Below are 18,662 nucleotides of genomic sequence, written 5' to 3' on the forward strand. Positions count from 1 at the left end.
TTTAGATTTGTATTATTGTATTATTATTTGTATTTATAATTTTTGACTTGAAAAAAGTCAGAAAAATAAGCTGTTTTTTGTGTTGGATTCATAAATGCATAATAAAATAACAAATTGCAACAAATTAATTTCCCCATTTTGGATATATTTATACATTTTAGTCCCTTGAGGACGAGACAGCACATCAGATACAATTTAAATAGAAATTAAAACACAATTGACACGAAAAAACATCACACAAACACAAGAAAAGGACTAAAACCCAGCTCAAATGAAGCAGTTGCGGTTCTCAGTTTTATAATAGCGTTAAATTCTTAAATCTTGAATTAAATATAAATTATATATCAGATTTGTCTCATTTTGTAATGGTTTTAAATGCGTGATATGAAATGAACTGAAAGGGCTACAGAGGCATCAATCTATAGAAAATACTCTTTATATCAGCAAACCAACGTTCATCCACAGACTTTAACAAACCTCCCGCCGCCTGCTTTGAAGGAATTTCAATTTAGAAAAATCAATCACATCGTCCACTGGGACACATCTTTACCAAAAGACCTTAATGCAGGAAACTGAGAGCAGGAAGTGCATTGTTAAAAGACAGGAAGTGCAGATGAATGCGGCTTTAAAACGGAGCAGCTTTCATCATTAAAAAAAAAAAAAAAAAAAAGGGACCTCGGGTGGAGTCCCATCCTGTGCCGAGGATTTAAGTGGCCTCTATCTTTCTATACATCACTCAGACTCCTTTTTCCTCCATTTACATTCAGTCCGTCTGTCCACAAATAACCTCCTCATACGTTGTTTTTCTCTTTGCTTCAGGGTTTTTTTTGGCATCGTTTACACGAGGAGTGAATCAGATTTAATGCCAAGACGGTCTTCAAATAGAAGAAATCCCATTAAAATAAGAGAAAAAGAAAAATAAGTACCACAAAAGTCAAGAATTCTTAAATACAAGATAGAAATTTGCAATAAGAGACATGTAAAAATTATATATTTTAACACTATAACCATAATTGATGATATTCTGGCATTTCTGTGTATTAAAATAAATGTTCTGTCTCTTTTTTTGATGTATTCACTGTTTACATATTCATAAAACATAATATGATATAAAATTTGATTTATTACTTCCACCAAGGAAGTCGTGTTATTAGAGCGGTTTGTGTGTTTCACAAAAACTTCCTTCTTCCATCTCAAAAACTCTCACCCACGAGCTTCGTCACCCTACGACTGAACTACTGCAAGAGCATCCTGTACGGCACAGACACCAAAAGTACACTGTAAAACCTGAGTTCGTTCTCCAAACTTATTTAAAATGTGTTAACAGAATTTATCTCTAAAGTGACTTAAATACATCTTTATACAAACGTTACCACTTTTTCTTCCACTAAAGCAAATTATTACTTAAAAATTATTAGAATGGTAGCTAATTAAATTTGGGGCTTACATTTTTTGTAATGATCAACTTAAAGAAAATGAGTCAAACAAACTGGAATTAAACCATCAAAATATTTAAATTCACTCAAAATAGTTGAGTTATTACTTTAACAGTTCATTTTTGTGTTAGGTTTAATTAATGTAATAATCAGTACCACTGTTGTCCACCAGGGGCGCCAGAATCAAGATAAACTAGTTCCTGGTTGGGGCTTTAATAGCAAAATTGTTACAAACAAGCTAAACAAAAGCTATATATAATATAACTTTTCCTCTTGTTATATTTTTCAACTAATAAATTAGATATTTTACTCAATAAAACATCAGAAAATATGTTTTTCCTCAATAAACTACACTAAAAACTTCCTTAAAGCGCCAGATGACCTTTAGTTTTTCCAACAAACTTCCTGCAGAGTTTTTAGGAAATTCCAGACTATAGTAATATCTTGTTTTATATCTAAACTAATCTGCATCTGGATCAAAATTTCGCATTAAAAGACAGAAAATGTAACAAGCATCTATGTTAAAATGTTAAAACAGCCTCTGGATCTGAACCACAACCTATAATCACACGTCCCTCGGCTCTTCATCTTTCCACCAAATGACACTCAAATCTGTTTAAGACCCATCGCAATGGACACTTCATTTTGAAAGAAGTCCTCCAAATGTCACGTAATATGTGCAAACTGAGCACTTCCACTGTTTACGTGCCTCATGTTTGTGCATTCAGGAAATGGTTTCCCTATCGCAGACCTTAGGGACAAACAGACGCTTATAGGAAGGGCGACAACAACACATTTATGTAATTATTCAATGTAAATCTGTTAATCTTAACAGAAAAATCTAAAATGGAAACAAAGTATTTTGAGGTATTTAAGAGGGAAGTTTTTACTACTTGTACTTGAAAGCTTTACAGTTTAAGATTTTACTGATAAGACACATTTTATATGTTAAAGCATTAAAAATAACCTAAATATATTTGATACTTAAACACATTTTACTAATAAAACATATACATATACACATTAATCTCTTAAAAGGACCAGTGTAGGATTTAATGGTATCTAACAATGTAGTTGCAGACTCCTAAAGCACGAAGGAGAAACTATGGTGGCCACGAAACGCATGAAAAACCTGCAAACACCCCTGTCAGTGTTTGGTTTGTCCCTTCTGGACTACTGTAGAAACATGGCAGCCTCCGTGGAAGGAAACCTGCTGCGTTTGTAGATAAAAATAACTAATTCTAAGGTAACAAACGCATAATGATTCCCATTTTCAGGTGATTAAACACTAATGAAAACCTACCTATGAATATTCTGCCAATAGATCCTAAAAGTTACACACTGGACCTTTAAATAACACCAATAGTGTCCAAATAACTCTAATATAAGTATTTCTGAATCAACTATTTAACTTAAATCCAATTTCTTTTTTTAATTATCGCAATTAAAGTTTAATGTCAAGTTTAATACTTGAAGTCAAATACAAGTTTAATAGCCAAATTAGAAAGACTTAATTTAGAGTTATCTGGACGTCGTTAACGTTAAAGTTTCAGGTTTTGTTACATAAGAATATATTTATTATTTATTAAGTTTAAATTCTAAATAAAAGTTGCTATATTTACGAGTATGGATACTTGTACTCGTAAAAAGGACTTGTTTCAGGAGAGTATTCGCTCAACCTTAAAGGTCAAATTACATAAAATATAAAACAAATGTTTTTAATATATTTATTCCATTCTTTGTAAACAAAACATATTGTAGTATGCGCATAATTGTCTCTTGTACTGTTTTACCTGAATATGAATGCAGTTCAGTACTTGAGGAAATGTTTATAGTAAAATACAGCCACCACAACTATAACTACTACCACCACCACCACTTGTGGTACCTCCTCTAAACACACCAATCCTGCCTGTATCCTTAAAGCCACATCGGTCATAATTACAGTCTAAGTGATGTAAAACTGGATGTAAGAACATTCCCCAGCGACAGTTACACAAAGTAAGATATATAAGAGGAGCTCCTTTTTAAAGTGCGCTCTTAAAAGTGGTATATTGATGTAATTAAAATGCCAGGAAGCATTAAAGGAGGCGGAGATAACAAGGAGATTGTTTGAGGTTTGAGACTTGTAAACACGGAACTGATGTTGAGCAAGATTCTCACATCTGGATGCGTTGTGAGGCGGTGGTGGCGGCGTGCATTTTTTGCGTGTCACTGTGAGTTTACATGACGAGGTTCTTGTAAAAGCATCACTGGCAGGAGGATAATCAGAACCAGCAGGAAGAGGGCAGGAGTTATATCACAGACACTGAACTGCTTTCTGATTTCTTTCTGCCTCTGATTCTTTCATTTCCACTAAAATTTCCTCTAAAAACATTCCAGGATATTAAAAGCACTCATGTGTTTCCATTAGAATATTTGTCTTGTCAGGATGGTAAAGCCTCTGAAAAAGCACACAGCTTAACATGGGACACACAAACAGTGTAACCGAGAATACAGAAATACTAATAAAAAACAGCATAAACATGTATGCTGATGTTGAATCTAGTCTCAAATCTTCACAAGCCTATAATCCAAAAAGATCTCGATCACAACAAGATTACGTTTAAGAACGAGGGTAATTCGTAGCTGTAGAGAAAGTGGAAATTAACTTTTACTCGCGCACGAGGGGAGCCAGATGTTGTAAACATTCAGGGCTTAGCCCAAACATACACTGTAAAACTGTGTTATATGCAGTTGTGTCCACGAGACAAGATAACAGAAAGCCTGAATTCTGCACGTCATTTGGGAAAAAGATGATATCATCCTGAGGGGTCGGGACGCCACTAGGGGTCACTAAAGATTCGCAAGGCCTTCTTGATTTTAGGGGTGTAAGAAAACTTACATCGCAGCAGAACAATGACCAAGTAGGGACAGAAAAAGCACAGAATTTGTCATAGAGGAAGCTTTTAAAGACATATTATTTTATAGACTAGAATTGTATAAAAAGTCAGCTAAATAGGAAATAATCTGCTCAGAATTCATTCAAATCACCAATTTTACACAAAATTCTTGCACTGTTTGGGTTTATTGTTCACTTTTGAATATAATATTAAATATATGTAATAAAATATGAGGGGTTCCTTAAGGAAAAAGGTTGGGAACAACTGATTTAGACCCTTCATCCTGTTTTATATCTAGTTATTCTTTAGCGGTCTTCATTATTCTGAACCCAGAACACAACAAATGTTTAAAAACTTAATATTTTTAAAGTTTTATACCATACGTAGCTTTTTTTGTTAAACTAACCCAATATTGGCCTATCACAGATGTGTCAGTATAGTATCGGTGTGTATGTTATCTGATACGAAAATATACACACAAAAAAATGCTTGTGGTTAACTTACGTGAAGATGAGGTAATCGTGCATTGGAACAGTCCAATAAATCCAATAAATCCATAAAGTAATCCATAGAAACCTGCGGCAGCAGCAAGAGAGCAACACATGCAAACAAACAGAGGGAAGGAGACACAGGAAATATATATACTCTAGTCAGGGGAAACTAATTAGACACAGGTGAACACAATCAACAATCAAAAGAGACAAACACAGGAAGGAGAACAAGACTACAAAATAAAACAGGAAATGCAAAAGCTTTCTCTGTTAAATTGGATGTTTATAGGTAAAAACCATGTGTTTACAAACCTGTCTTCAGCCAGTTGACGTAATGACTTACACATTACTGTATCTAAAGACTTTCCTTACAAATGTCCACAACATATTAATAATATAATATAAACTTTGTTTCTCTCTCTCTGTCCTATATTTCTTCTTTTTTGGTGTTTACTGTCCTAAATCCTAACAACACATCTTAATAAAATAAGTAAGCTTACTTTGTGTTACTGTTAACAATGTTTTGAGTTAAATGAACTTGAACAATGTGAGTAAATTCAATTTAAGTGGTAACATTTGAATAAAGAAGATGCATTAATTCAGATAAATAATACATTTTAAATATGTTTAGAGAAATGCTGCATAGTTTTAAGTTCAATTAACTTAATTAAATTGGTACAAATGACTTAATTTACCCTTAGTTACCTTAACAATAAATATTTCAGTTGCTTTTACTCAAATCAAATATTTTTTAATGCTTAAATTAAATTGGTTTCCTCAAACAATTTGAGTTGATCCGGTTTTACAGTGTAGTTTTAATTACTTGACAGGAGAGGTCAAAACAGACAATAAATGACCATAAAATGAACATTAAAGTTCACCAGAGGACAATAATCAGTGAATACAGATGTTTTGAATAATTTTGAAAGCCGTGGAGTATTTTCATACACTGGCCTGTTGTAATGTAATTAAAGAGTCTTTTTCCATCAATGTGAATAGACGTAGCAAGAAAATCACAGGGCTAATTATTAACAATAATTAATCATGTCTGTGTTCCATTTAATTCAGCCATAATTATTCATTATATCCGTACTTCTCTACATGACAAAATATCTGTCGTAAAAAAACATCAACGGGGGAAACACTAACTGAGCCATATGCAATTTTTAATGAAGGGTCAAACGTCAGCCTCATTTATTAGTTTATGCATCGAGCCAGTGGAAAATCCAGTCCAGATAAGCCAATAAATAGCAATCAGATCCTCATTTATAACGACCTGCAACTCGAACCTTATCTGACAGTTACTATAAACAGTCCGGTGGAAAGATGCCCACATAATCTGATCAGAGCAAAGTGATCTGAGTCGGCTGCATCCTGTGTGGGCCCTCAAGGGACATTCTGTGTCTTCATTTCCATCATCAGCTTCAGTAATTCAGCTTAAAGATCGGTGATTATCAACGATGTATACATATTTGTAATCACATTTGTAATCACATTTGAATATCCACAAATATAATAATAATATATCAGCTGTAACACCTGAATGCTCCAGTTAGCTAAAAGAAATGGATAAATGGTTGAAAACTGTAGCTAAAAGGGATGTTTAAAAGCCGAAGATTATGGTTGAATTGGTTAACAAAAAGTTTAAACAGTTAATGGGTAAATTCTTGAAATAGACGCACTAATAGAAGAACTAAAAGTTGGTAAACTGTTGAATTAACTAGCTAAAAGTTAGAGTTGAAATAGTTACACATAATATGCTAAATGGTTAAAACTGTTACAGAAAAGTAATGGATAAACAGTTTGGCTAGATTTACGTAGATAGTTAAAGTACCGTAAAACTTCCAATAAAAGCAGGGTCCCTAATAGACGCAGGTCTCTTTTAAAAGCCTGGTGTGGCTACACGTTTTGACAAATAAACACAGGTCTCCAATAGAGGCCTGGTCTGGATTTTATAGAAATTATCTCGATGTATAAAACCTCTTAAAACCCACCAGGTCACCTGCTTGAGCGAGTTTTAAGTCGTTTTGATCTCCTACATGAACATAAATGTTTAAACTAGTGCTGTCAGTTTAACGCGTTATTAACGGCGTTAACGCAAACCCATTTTGACGGTGTCAATTTTTTTTTATGGGATTAACGCCTAGCACACTTTGTTGTTTGTCACATGCCCAACAACTAGTAACGTAAAAAACTACAACACCACACCGGATCTAGCTAGACCGGAAACAAAACAACAAGCACGCCCCACTTGTTTAAGAATAGTAGACATGTTCTGAGTGGATGGCGAGTGCGAGACCCAAATGGTAATTTCCTTGTTGTCTGAAAATGTCAACAGGCTTGTCTGTTTGAGTAACTGGCTCAAAGCAAAGAAGTAGTAGGCTTACCTTTTATTGGTAACCGTTACTGTTCATTCTTTCTGAAATAGGCTGGGTTGATGAGCCTCTGGTGAATAAAGAGCAGTAGCCTGACTGCTATGTTCAAAGAAAACTTGAGAAAAGTATTAAGCCATGGTTTAACTGCACTATAGAGTCCTAGTTTACCTTACATGTGCACTTTGTAATTTTATTTTGTATCGCTCTGTTTTGATCCCTTAGAAAGGGCTGTTGAAGGCACTGTTTGTATGACAAAGTATTTTTTCACCCTTTTATTGATGGACAGTGTTACATTGTGTGAGAGATTATTCGCTCCAAGTGAGAATGTTAGTGTGAAATTGAACACTACAGTATATGCCAATGTTGTTTTCAATAAAAACAACATTTGCAAAAAGCAAGCCGATCCACTTTTCCATGTTGATAAGAGCATTAAAATGAGGAAAAAGTGGGACAAAAAGAAATCAAGGGACATTTAGAATAGATAAAAATGTGCAATTAATTGCGATTAATTGCGAGTTCACTATGACATTAATGCGATTAATCGCGATTAATAGTTTAATCGTTTGACAGCACTAGTTTAAACTTCTGTCAGTATGTACATAATGTCCACAATTCAATCTTTCACTATATTTTACGAAAACGATCAACACCAAAGTATAACGTTAATTCATTCTGAATTACAGGGAACACGGTAAACAAGAGAGAAGGAAAAAAACCTCTGAAGCGATCATAATCATCATGTTAGTTGTCAAATTTGCTAAACTCAAGAGAAGCTGCAGTCAGTTTGGTTTAGTTTTGTGCTAAAGGAATTAAGGCCTGTCCAAAATAGAGGCCTGTCTCTAATAAAGGCAGGGGGAGTTCAGTGATTTAAGCAAATAAAAGCCCGGGCTATTATTAGAAGTTTTACGGTAATACTTTATTAAAACTGTAAAGAAGTCTATGATTAACTGTTGAATGAGTTAACTAATAGCAAGGGATAAATAGTTCAAATAGACGCCCTAATGGAAAGCAAAAAGTTTGAAAAAATTAGCTAGCTACAAGTTAGAGTTGAAATAACTAAACATAATATGCTAAATGGTTGAAATAGGTATCTAAAAGTAATGGATAAGCAGTTTAGTTGGTTTGTTAATTTTTAAGCTAGTGTATCTCATAAAATAGCTAGTTATAGTTCTGTAAGATTAATAAATAAACAGTTCACATAATTTGCGAAAAGTAGGCCCAATTGATAAACTGTTGAAAACCCCAGCTAAAAGTAAATTGATTGATTAGCTAAGTAACCTAATGGATACATTGTTTAGCTAAATGTAGATAGTTAAAAGTAATGTAAAAGTAATACATTATTAAGATAGTACTGATGGTTAACTAAAGTGAGAGATAAATAGTTGAAATAGCTAAGCTAGTTCAAATAGTTAGCTAAAAGTATAAACAGTTAAAAAACTAATTAAAGTTGGCGTACAATGGATTAAATAGTTTAAATAGCTAAAATGGATAAATGGTTGAAATAGCTTGTTGCTAAATTGAAATTAGTGCAAAAAAGTGCACATTAATAGTTTAAATGTATGAGTAAAATATAGTTTAAAATAAATTAAAATGAACATATTTGGATCATAATGGGTGATTGAGTTAATCTAAGAGGGCTGAAGGAGGGAAACCACGATGCCCCATAAACCACCCATAAAAATTATTCATCTTTTTGTTTCTTCTTCCAGAGTTCACGGTTCTTACGTGAACCCACGAACGCCTCACAGATGTTCAAAAACTCAAATATTTTGCTTTATTTGAAGTGCTGTCTTTACATTCCCGGGCCAAATATAGCTATAGGACGACGGATGTATAGGAAAGGGCTGTGGAAAAATATGAGAAAGACATTCAGGAAACCTGCGCAGTATGTAGGAACTGTCATTAAAGTTCATAACATTTAATTTAATTTAATTAATGCAGGTGCATTATTGATCCTGACTTATAAAACTCACAGTTTTCGGTGTATTTTTGGGGTAAAACATTTGTTTGCTTTCTCTTGCAGAGGAAAGATTGATCACTCTCATGTCTGCTGGAGCCAGCAGCTGGTTAATTGTAACAATTACAGTGCGCACACACACACACACAATCATAATGGGTTTTCCATAAGAGATATTGTCAGTGTTCACAGTGAGGCTGCTTTTCTTAACACTAAACACAAGAACACAGACAGATGTTGGTGTTTTAAGACCCTCAACGACCTATCAGCTGCATGCAAGGTGCAAAAAAACCATTTAGCTGTAACTTATCATGTTCAAAAGATAAATAACAATAATAACATTTAGATTCATAAGCAAGAGGCACAAATAAAACGCAGTAATGATGGATTACAGGGTACTTTTTAAAAGCAAAAGTATAGAAACTAATAATAAAAAAAGCAATATATGTACACAAGGGAACGATATTAAAGAAATACAATAAGATAGAGTCGTACCACAGTGCCAAGGAGACATTAAACACCAAAAGCAATAAAGCAGTTTCATCTTTTAAAATTTGCATTTAAGAGATAGTCTGCGAATAATGAGACAATCCTGTGGACATGTTTTTTATTTAAGGGTAAAAGTATGGAACCGGTTCACAGCGAGGTCTGTGGTTTGTTGTTCTTTGAGCCTCCGAGCGCCGCAACGGGGGAGCGTTTCATTTAAATCACTGAACAACAACACAGAGGGGAAAACAAACTGCTGGTTTTTTCAGGATTAACGTGGATAACGACGCCTTCTAGTGGTTAAAGGACGCAACTGGGCGACATCTGGAGCCAGATGTTCAGTATAAATCACACATTAATTAGGTCATTAAATCCAATTTAAATCAATAAACTGTTATTCCTGATTTTGTCACTGGACAAAAAAGGAAGTAAATCACTATATTGTTGTTAAAAAAAGAGCTTTTACCAAACTATTATTATAAACTTATGATCATGGTTTTATTCTTTTATCTTTTATATAGATTTATCTCTTTTATTCTGCTCGTTTTAACTGTTCTGATCTACATTAAAAGTTGAATTTTAGTGGAATAAATGTCATCAACAAACTCTTATTTTTCTTACATAAATCATATTCAATCAGTTTGGTTTGAGTCTGTATTTTCACCATTAAGTTGACTGCAACAGATGGTTTGTTACACAGACCCAGTTGAATTAAATATGTTTGGAAAAATGTCTCAAAATCAGGAAATAAAACAGTAATATTGTTTTCTAATGTCCCTTTTTCCTATTGAATCCTTCACTAATTAGCCACAATAATGTTTTTTGAGTTCAAATATATTCATTTGATGTTAAATCTTAAATACTAAAATGACCATAAATGTAAATAAAAGTAGGATTTCTGCCTTTTATTGAACTTATGACAAACACAACGCCAGAAAACCCCAAAAAAGAGAGTTTAATTGTACATTCTGTCATTTACAAAATACAAGAAACACATTTAAAAACATTTTTTACCCTTTGAACAAAAGAGCCTCCATAGAAATTATAGAAAATGTTTCTGAGCTGCTGGTTTGTACAATGTTTATTTATAAAGGTTTAGTCTTTGTGGATTCAAATTTTATTGTGAAAGGGTTCATCCTGCAGCTGAACAAACTGGAACATTGACAGGAAAAAGTAAAAGACGCCAAATCTTCACAAACAATCAGTTTTCAACACTTTATCACGTTTGAGCTTTTCTCGCTGCTTTTTTGCCAGCAACACTGATAAAGAAAAGTCTCCTTTAATAAAAATAAAACCTGTTGTGAAAGAAAACGTTCTGAAAAATTTATAGAATTTAAGAAACTTTACACAGAAGCTTTTTTTTAACTTATAAAACTGATAATTTGGAGTTCCCTCCATCGCTTCACCCGCAACAAAATATTGTTAAAAAGAAAGTGGAACGAAACATTTGGGTATATTCGGAAATAACTTGTATTTACTCTCTTACCGAGAGTTAGCCAAGAAGATTGATACCACTCTCATGTCTGTGTGCTAAATATGTAGCTGGAGCCAGCTTAGCTTAGCATAAAGGTGGGTAACAAAAGGTAACAAATCCACCTACCAGCACTTCTCAAGCTCACTGATTAAAGAAACAAGACATAAGATGTTAGCTTGTTTTAGACACGTTGGACACAGCCGGGCTAGCTATTTCCAGGTGTTATGCTAAGCTAAGCTAACCGGCTACTGGTTGTAGCTTCACCATATATGCAAGTGTGGTATCAATCTTCTCGTCTTACTCTCGGCAAGAAAGCGAAAACGTGTGTTTCTCAAAACGTCAAACTACTTGTTTAAGAGTTTAGGGGAGGATGTTTTGTAGAACGAAAACAACAACACCGAAACAAAAAACAGCGATTGTGTGATAGTGTTAGTCTTCCCAGGCGAAGTCGAACGGCTGGAAACTGTCTCTCAGCTGTTTGCAGCTCTCCTCCTCTTCCTCTCTGCTCTGTTTACACTCTTTCCAGTCGGCTCGAGTCGGGATGTTCAGCAACGCCTCGCTGGCCAGAACCTCCCTACAAACACACAAACATCTGTGTTATATTGTTCATAAGGCAGCAGGTTACAAACACACTGCAGGTGTGCTGGGAAACACATGACTGCTTGACTGCAAGGCCTAAAGTAAGTGGACAATACAATCCTAAATAATTCAGACAGGATTGACATTACAGGCGGAGGTGAGGGAAGCTAATATTCACTCTGCTCTTCTGTAATTTCACACATTTTAACCATCAGGAAATTACAGTCTGTAATGGACATGGACATTTACCGGATCACGTCTCTCAGGGGAGGGGCACTCGGCTGTGATTTTTAATCCCGTCTGGGGCGCATAAGTGGGTAATTTTTCACCCCAGTAATAATTACAGCTGAAATTACCTCCTGTTTTTTCTGGAACTCACTGATCCCGTCATGTAAATCCTGCTCAGAGCAACTTCCTCGTGGATCTCTGAGGTTTTTATTCACTTTATATATTTTCTTTAATCAGCCAAGTATGAAATTTGACTTCTGTGCGAAAATGGAGGAACTCAGATATATTTTTTGCTCATCTGATATAGTTGGAAACATGCCAACACCAACATATAGTGAAGAACCAATGTCAGCTTAGTGCCTAACTGTCTTCTGAGCCCCATTTTTAAGTCTATATTCACATTTTTTTAATAAAGTATTTTCTTAAATCTTTAACTTTACATTTAAGTTTGTATCTTTCACAGCCGATTTTCCCGCTGCAATAAGAGTTCAAATCAAGCAGAATTTATTTTATTTTCATCTTCTAACATATTAAAATTAGATAAAATACAATAAAAGTTTTCCAGGACAATGTTGATTATTTTCAGGATATTTTGTCATTTTAATACATTTTCAGGCTTTTCCATGATTGGTGTCTAAATTTCCATGTTTTCCAGGATCCTGTGCGGTGCTTTTACTTTTAAGTAATATTATAACCTTCTAGTTTTTAGGTTGTAACCTCTTTTTTTCCATTATTTGTCTCCCTGCTGTTTTTTATTTGTATTTACTTTATTTTTATTGTTGTTGTTGTATTCATTTTGGTATGAAAGGTGTCGTATAAATAAAGTTTTGTGCTGCTTACCTTCCAAACTGCAGAGGAAAATGTTTCTGGATGCGGTAGTAGAGTTTCTCCCCCGAGTCCAACTCCACGTAGAAGTACGGAGTCCCTGGAGGAGCAATCTGAACACACACAGCTTTAATATCGACTTTATCGTGTTCAGCTGTCACCTACTGTGTGTGTATGTGTGTGTGTGTGTCGTATACGTACCTGTTTGAGGTCAGTGTGTTGAGGAATCTCCATCAGCTCCATCTGCTGCTCCTGAGCCTGGACCATGAACGCCTCCTTGATGTCCTCTGTGGAGCAGCGATCCAGCGGCACTGGTACCACCTGAACGGAAAACGTCCCTCTTTTTAGCAACGTTGGTGAATATTTAATACATTTAAAAGGACATCTCGTGTGTTTTCTACCTGTAGCTGCAGGTGTTGGCTCCTGTAGTTCCTCTCAAACACCACGCAGCGCTCCCCTTTGCTCTTGTAGAAGCTCTTCAGGGCCGACTTGTACTTCTCCATCTCCTCCACCACCTCCGAGCTCAGGTCCACTACGGACTGGTAGTGGCCGATGGGGAGGATCAGCATGTGGTGAGGAGTCAGGCCGCCTTTCGCCATCGCCAGGTAACACTGCGAACAGAAAGTGTGACTTACTATCATATGACGCTGTCAGTTGAGGCCCTGTATATTTAATGTCTACGGTATGAACTCACGTGTGTTCCTATGCTGATGACGAGGTGTTTCTCAACCTGAGGACTGGCCAGACAGAACCAGCAGGGACCAGTGGGCTGAGCTGGACGCAATAAAGAGGAGATATTAAAGAAAACAACTCAATCTGGTAGTTCATTTGCACCATTTTAGCATGCTAAAGCTCCATGTTAGTCCTTTCTTTGTGTGTGTGTGTGTGATTTTTGTTTTGTATTTAAACTGTAACCGTTCTGCTGTCTTGTCCAGGTCTCCCTCGGAAAATTTCAATCCCAAATAAATAAAGTTTAGTTTGGTGCATTTTCATCTATTTTTCTTTTTTCTTTTGAAATTTATGTGTTTTTTTTATATTTTTTTGTGTATGTCTTTGTGTATTTTGGGGATTTTGTGTATTTTTGTCTTTTTCATGTGATTTTACTGTATTTCTTTTGTAATTTATAGGATTTTTAGTGTATTTTTTAGTCGGCTTAGAGTGTTTTTTGTCTTTTTTTTCCGTTGAGAATGAGCTGTCATCAAAGGTAGCCCCGCCCTAAAGCATACCCTGCTTTATGGTCTGTTTTACTCTAAATGGGACCATCAGTTACTAAATGAACATCATGCTGTATGGAAGAAGACTGTAACCACAGAATGAGACCATAAACTCATCAGGAAACTGTTTACTGAGCTCATAAATCAAACCCCGGATGCTCTGTCAGTCGATGGGTAGCACACAGGAAATCAACAACAAGTCATGTTTTTCCTGGTTGGACTCACGGGGCCTGCGGGGCTGTTTGGGCTGTCCCTGAAGATGCCCGTCTCCGTCACGCTGCTGGTCTCGTCCTTGCCATTCCCCGTCCGTATGTCTCTTCCTGCCGCGGCCTCGAGGACCCCCGCCCTGCTTCTTGCTCAGGTCGAAGAAGAACTGAGCGGCCGGCTCCTTAAAAAAAAGACGACAGGAAGGACAGAGAGCGGGTTGGGTTTTCAAAATAAAACTGCATCACATACAGAAAAAGATGAATTTACTTTAAATTTGCACCATTTTCTGTCTAAAATAGATGTTTTTGGGCCACTTTGTCCGACATGGCATGATGACAGTACTTTAACTGCTCTGTACCTCCTCCTCTGTGGCGCTGAAGCCTGTGTTTTGTTTGCCTGTCTTGTTTTTAGCCGGGTGTCTGTAGGGGTTTTCTGTCACGTCCTGCGGCTGCTTCACCAGCTCTGATGGATCCATGGTCTTCATGGGGATTATGTTGAACGCGTACAAATACTGCAGCGATCACACAGACAGAGACAGACAGATGGCTCAGGAAAAAAGTCAGTGTAAAACTCTATGGAAAACCCATATTTAAAACCTTTAGCCTAACATTTTGGCAAATTAAAGTAAGCCGAATTAGCTTTCAGGAGCTCCTGTTTGCAGTGTATTAATGCATGTACAGACGAGTATCACTGGATTACTTTAATGCTGAAGAAAACTTAAAAACATGATTATTCTAAGGCAAGTCCTGCAGTCTTTTTTCTTCCTATGATTTCTGATTGGATTAATCAATATTTTATACAGAATGAACAACAGAGATAATGATATCCAGAGGAAGTGTGAGCCACGCTGAATCTAGAAATATCTGCATCATGTTTGTGTGTTACTCAGAGAAGACACACACACACCTTCTTCTTCGCTGGGTTGTTGACGGTTGCCAGGGCGATGAAGCGGCTGACGTGCTGAGCGTTTTCCTGGAGAATAACGTGATTCCTGTCGGTGGAATTGGAAACGCACGAACAGTGTTGTCAACACGCAAAAAGCACCAAACAACACAAAAATACTCAGGATGTAGGAACAGGGAGTAAACGGAGTCTGAGCACTTCCTTGTTGCTGTGCGGTCTACCTGTACGGGAGCCTTTCATAGTGAGCGCCCTCTTGTGCAGCGAAGTGGTACCGCGGTTTCAGTTTGTCAGCGAGGTTGGCGACGGAGCCGCTCCCACAGAACTTTGTGTTCACTTCCTGCAACAGAAGCACGAGAAAACAACAGAAACCTTAAAGCTTTATGTGTGTGTGTGTATAAAAAACATTAATATAGCAGCAAATAACTATATTATATGTGTAAAGATATGGTGGAGTAACATAGCAGAGTTGGTGATTGTTGGAAAGACTAACAAATACTAAGAGTTTTACTTTGTTTTCATCCCGTTTTAATGATGTTAGGATGCTGATGTAAAATTGCTGTTTTTGTCAATGGGGTTTGGTGGCGATATAATAGTTGTTTCTGGTTGGAAGGATTGCGTTGCTGCTATTTCAGCCTGTTTCCTGGATATTTTCACATCAAACTCTGTGAATTTAAGGTTTATTTTGACCAAATCAGTGTTGGAAGTTGTTGGAAGGACAAAAAAAAGATGGTTTTTGGTGACTTTTATTTTGTTTCCTGTCCAGTTTGAAGTGTGTTTTATGATTATCTGAGAGGTTAAATTGCTGGTTTTGTCAATGGAGTCTGGTGCCAGTGACTTTCTTATAATTACAACGTTTAAAGTTCATTCTTGATCTTGGAAATCCGCAGTTCTCGGTTAAAAATGGACCAGAAATGGATCAATAACAATAACATTTATATATTGCTCATCGTTACCGGGTTGTTTCCGTAGTGCCACACCCCTCGGGGCCACTGTGACGTCAGCAGGATGTCGACCCCTCTGAACTTGGAGCTGCTGGTCAGCGGAGCCACGAGGGCCGACAGATCTTTGGATGTGAAGCAGTGAGCCGGGGCCGGTTCCTGAAGGGCCTCCCGACCGCTGACGTAGGCGATCTGTAACCCCGACACGCCCGTGAACACACCTCGCCGACCTGAAGCGCACATTAGGCAACGTGTTAAATAATGGAAACGTTATTGTACAATTACAGTTCCTTTATTTGATCACTTCTCCATCCGACAACCTGTTAGCATGCTTCATCAAGTGCCTGTTGTCTTACCCAGATACGTGATGTTGTCAGCCAGCTCGCAGCCGTCAGCGCTGGGAAAGTTCTTCACCGTCTCCTGGCTCGCTGCTCCGAGGATGTAGGTGTGGATGGGAGCTGAGGAGGCACAAAAACAGACCAAACTAGCCTCAGAATAACCCCACGTTGGTTTAAGCTGCCTCTTTCTCTTCATCTGCAGATGTTCGTACCTTTCTTGGCTCCGGTTTTGTACTGCTGCCACTCCTCTTCGGCCTCCGGCGTCGTCCCAAAAAACTCTCCAACGCACAGCAACAACTGCGGGAGAAAGTTTTTATTATTCTAGATTTTTAGCGACGTTTTTATTTTATCGTACGTCTGTAAAGTTTAATTTAACTGACTCACATCAAACTGTCCGGTCTTCTTCTGGATGGCCTGGACTCGATTGAACAGAGCGGTCAGCCGGCCTTCAACGTCCCCACACGCCAAACTGCAAACACACATATTTAATTTAATTTAATTACTTTAATTAACTAATTTAAAGAAGTTTTAGTCTCTATTGGCTGAAAAATGGATCAACCTCCACACTGAAGCTCAACACTGCCGAGTTTCCATTATAATAAATACATTTATTATATAAATTATGATTTAAAACGGTGGTTTGTTTGTTGGTAAACATGCACAGGTCGATATTAAAGACAACATTTTAATTCTGCAGACAAAATATGATCAAATACATCTGTGAAATTTTAATGGATCCGGTTGTAAATCTCATATTATTCTATAAGTGATTATAATGAGAAACTTTCTTGAAATAATGAAATAATAATAATAAAGTTTCTCAATATTTTGATAGTTTCTCATTATTTCAAGAAAGTTTCTCATTTTGAGAAAGTTTCTTATTATTTTGAAAATGTTTCTCATTATTTTGATAAAGTTTCTCATTTTGAGAAAGTTTCTTATTATTTTGAAAATGTTTCTCATTATTTTGATAAAGTTTCTCATTATTTTGATAAAGTTTCTCATTATTTTGAAAATATTTCTCATTATTTTAAGAAAGTTTCTTATTATTTTGATAAAGTTTCTCATTATTTTGAAAATGTTTCATATTATTTTGAAAATATTTCTCATTATTTTGATAAAGTTTCTCATTATTTTAAGAAAGTTTCTTATTATTTTGATAAAGTTTCTCATTATTTTGATAAAGTTTCTCATTATTTTGATAAAGTTTCTCATTATTTTGAGACACTAAGTCAATATTTCTAATTATTTTGATAAAGTTTCTCATTATAAACATTTACAGAATCCTTTATTTTGTCATATTGGCAGAAATGAGCTTCCATAGGTAATAAATAACATTCAGGAGGCAGATTTAAATTCTCTCACAGTAAATATATTTTGGTGAACTTAATGTGCGCCGGATTCTTCAGTTCACTTCATTAACGTCGCCTCTGCTGCCACATTAAATCTTACGATGTGTACAAACCAGCCGAAGAGTAACGCGGCCTTAAATCATACAAATTTTGAATGGGGTTCGGCGCAGGGTGGTCGCGGTTCGCACTGCTCGCAAATGACACAACTTGACCTACTTTTAAACTTTAATAAGAAACCCTCAGTTGTCCTGAAAGTCCACAAAAGCTTTTATAATCTTTACCAGACACTGAAACCAACAGACACTGAAACCAACAGACACTGAAACCAACAGACACTTCATGGTAAATAAAAATAAAAATAAAAACAGATTCAACCACAACGTTTAACCAGATGAAACCAGTTTAAATATAAATAGAGTTAAACTTACACTCTCACTGGTTGTTCCCCCATGTTTTGGTTTAATTACAGCAAGAAGTTTAAAAATGTGGGATTTTGGATTTTAGCTGCTTGAATGTTCCGTTCGGCGCCAATAGTGGTCCGATGGAAACAACCACCGGAACCAGTTCCCTCTCAGCAAATCCCGCGTCGGTGACCATCAAAGTGTGTTTCCAGTTTGCACATTAAAAAAAAGTTTAAATTAATTCATAACTTATTTAGTGTCAATGTGGGGTTTTAATGTCTGTTTTATATTATTTAAGTGAATTTAAATAAATAAATAAAGCAGGTTGTTGCCCGGACAGGTTTCAGAGCGGAGCTGGTTGGTTGCCAGGTTGGATTCTTGCACGCAAATTTGTTTTTCAGTTCAAATATTTACAGATTTTAAGCAACCTAAAGGTCCACTGACTCGCTTTTTACTGAGCTTTCAACCACATCCTAAGTGTAATGAGCGGGATTCAAGTTCAAGATTATTTCTAAGGTGAAAAATTAACGTTTACGCTCAATAAAACAGGTTGTTTGCTATTAAATTTAACTGTTG

The 18,662-nt window shown here is 36.1% G+C and overlaps 1 protein-coding gene across 1 annotated transcript; it reads right to left on the reverse strand.

Moving 5' to 3' along the window:
- Positions 1 to 10,517: 10,517 nt before the first annotated feature.
- cwf19l1 (CWF19 like cell cycle control factor 1) lies at positions 10,518 to 18,269 on the reverse strand. Its single transcript, XM_051391752.1, has 14 exons — positions 18,114 to 18,269; positions 16,718 to 16,802; positions 16,546 to 16,630; positions 16,352 to 16,453; positions 16,011 to 16,225; positions 15,279 to 15,394; positions 15,061 to 15,145; positions 14,513 to 14,665; positions 14,173 to 14,335; positions 13,428 to 13,507; positions 13,135 to 13,344; positions 12,935 to 13,054; positions 12,749 to 12,846; positions 10,518 to 11,675 (listed from the first exon to the last, which is right to left on the reverse strand). Exons 1-14 carry the CDS (start codon positions 18,134 to 18,136, stop codon positions 11,531 to 11,533), a joined length of 1,680 nt encoding a protein of 559 aa, XP_051247712.1. The 5' UTR covers positions 18,137 to 18,269; the 3' UTR covers positions 10,518 to 11,530.
- Between the last annotated feature and the right edge of the window lie 393 nt (positions 18,270 to 18,662).

The sequence above is a fragment of the Dicentrarchus labrax genome, unplaced genomic scaffold (assembly GCF_905237075.1).
Source record: "Dicentrarchus labrax unplaced genomic scaffold, dlabrax2021, whole genome shotgun sequence".
In the NCBI taxonomy this organism is placed as follows: Eukaryota; Metazoa; Chordata; class Actinopteri; family Moronidae; genus Dicentrarchus; species Dicentrarchus labrax.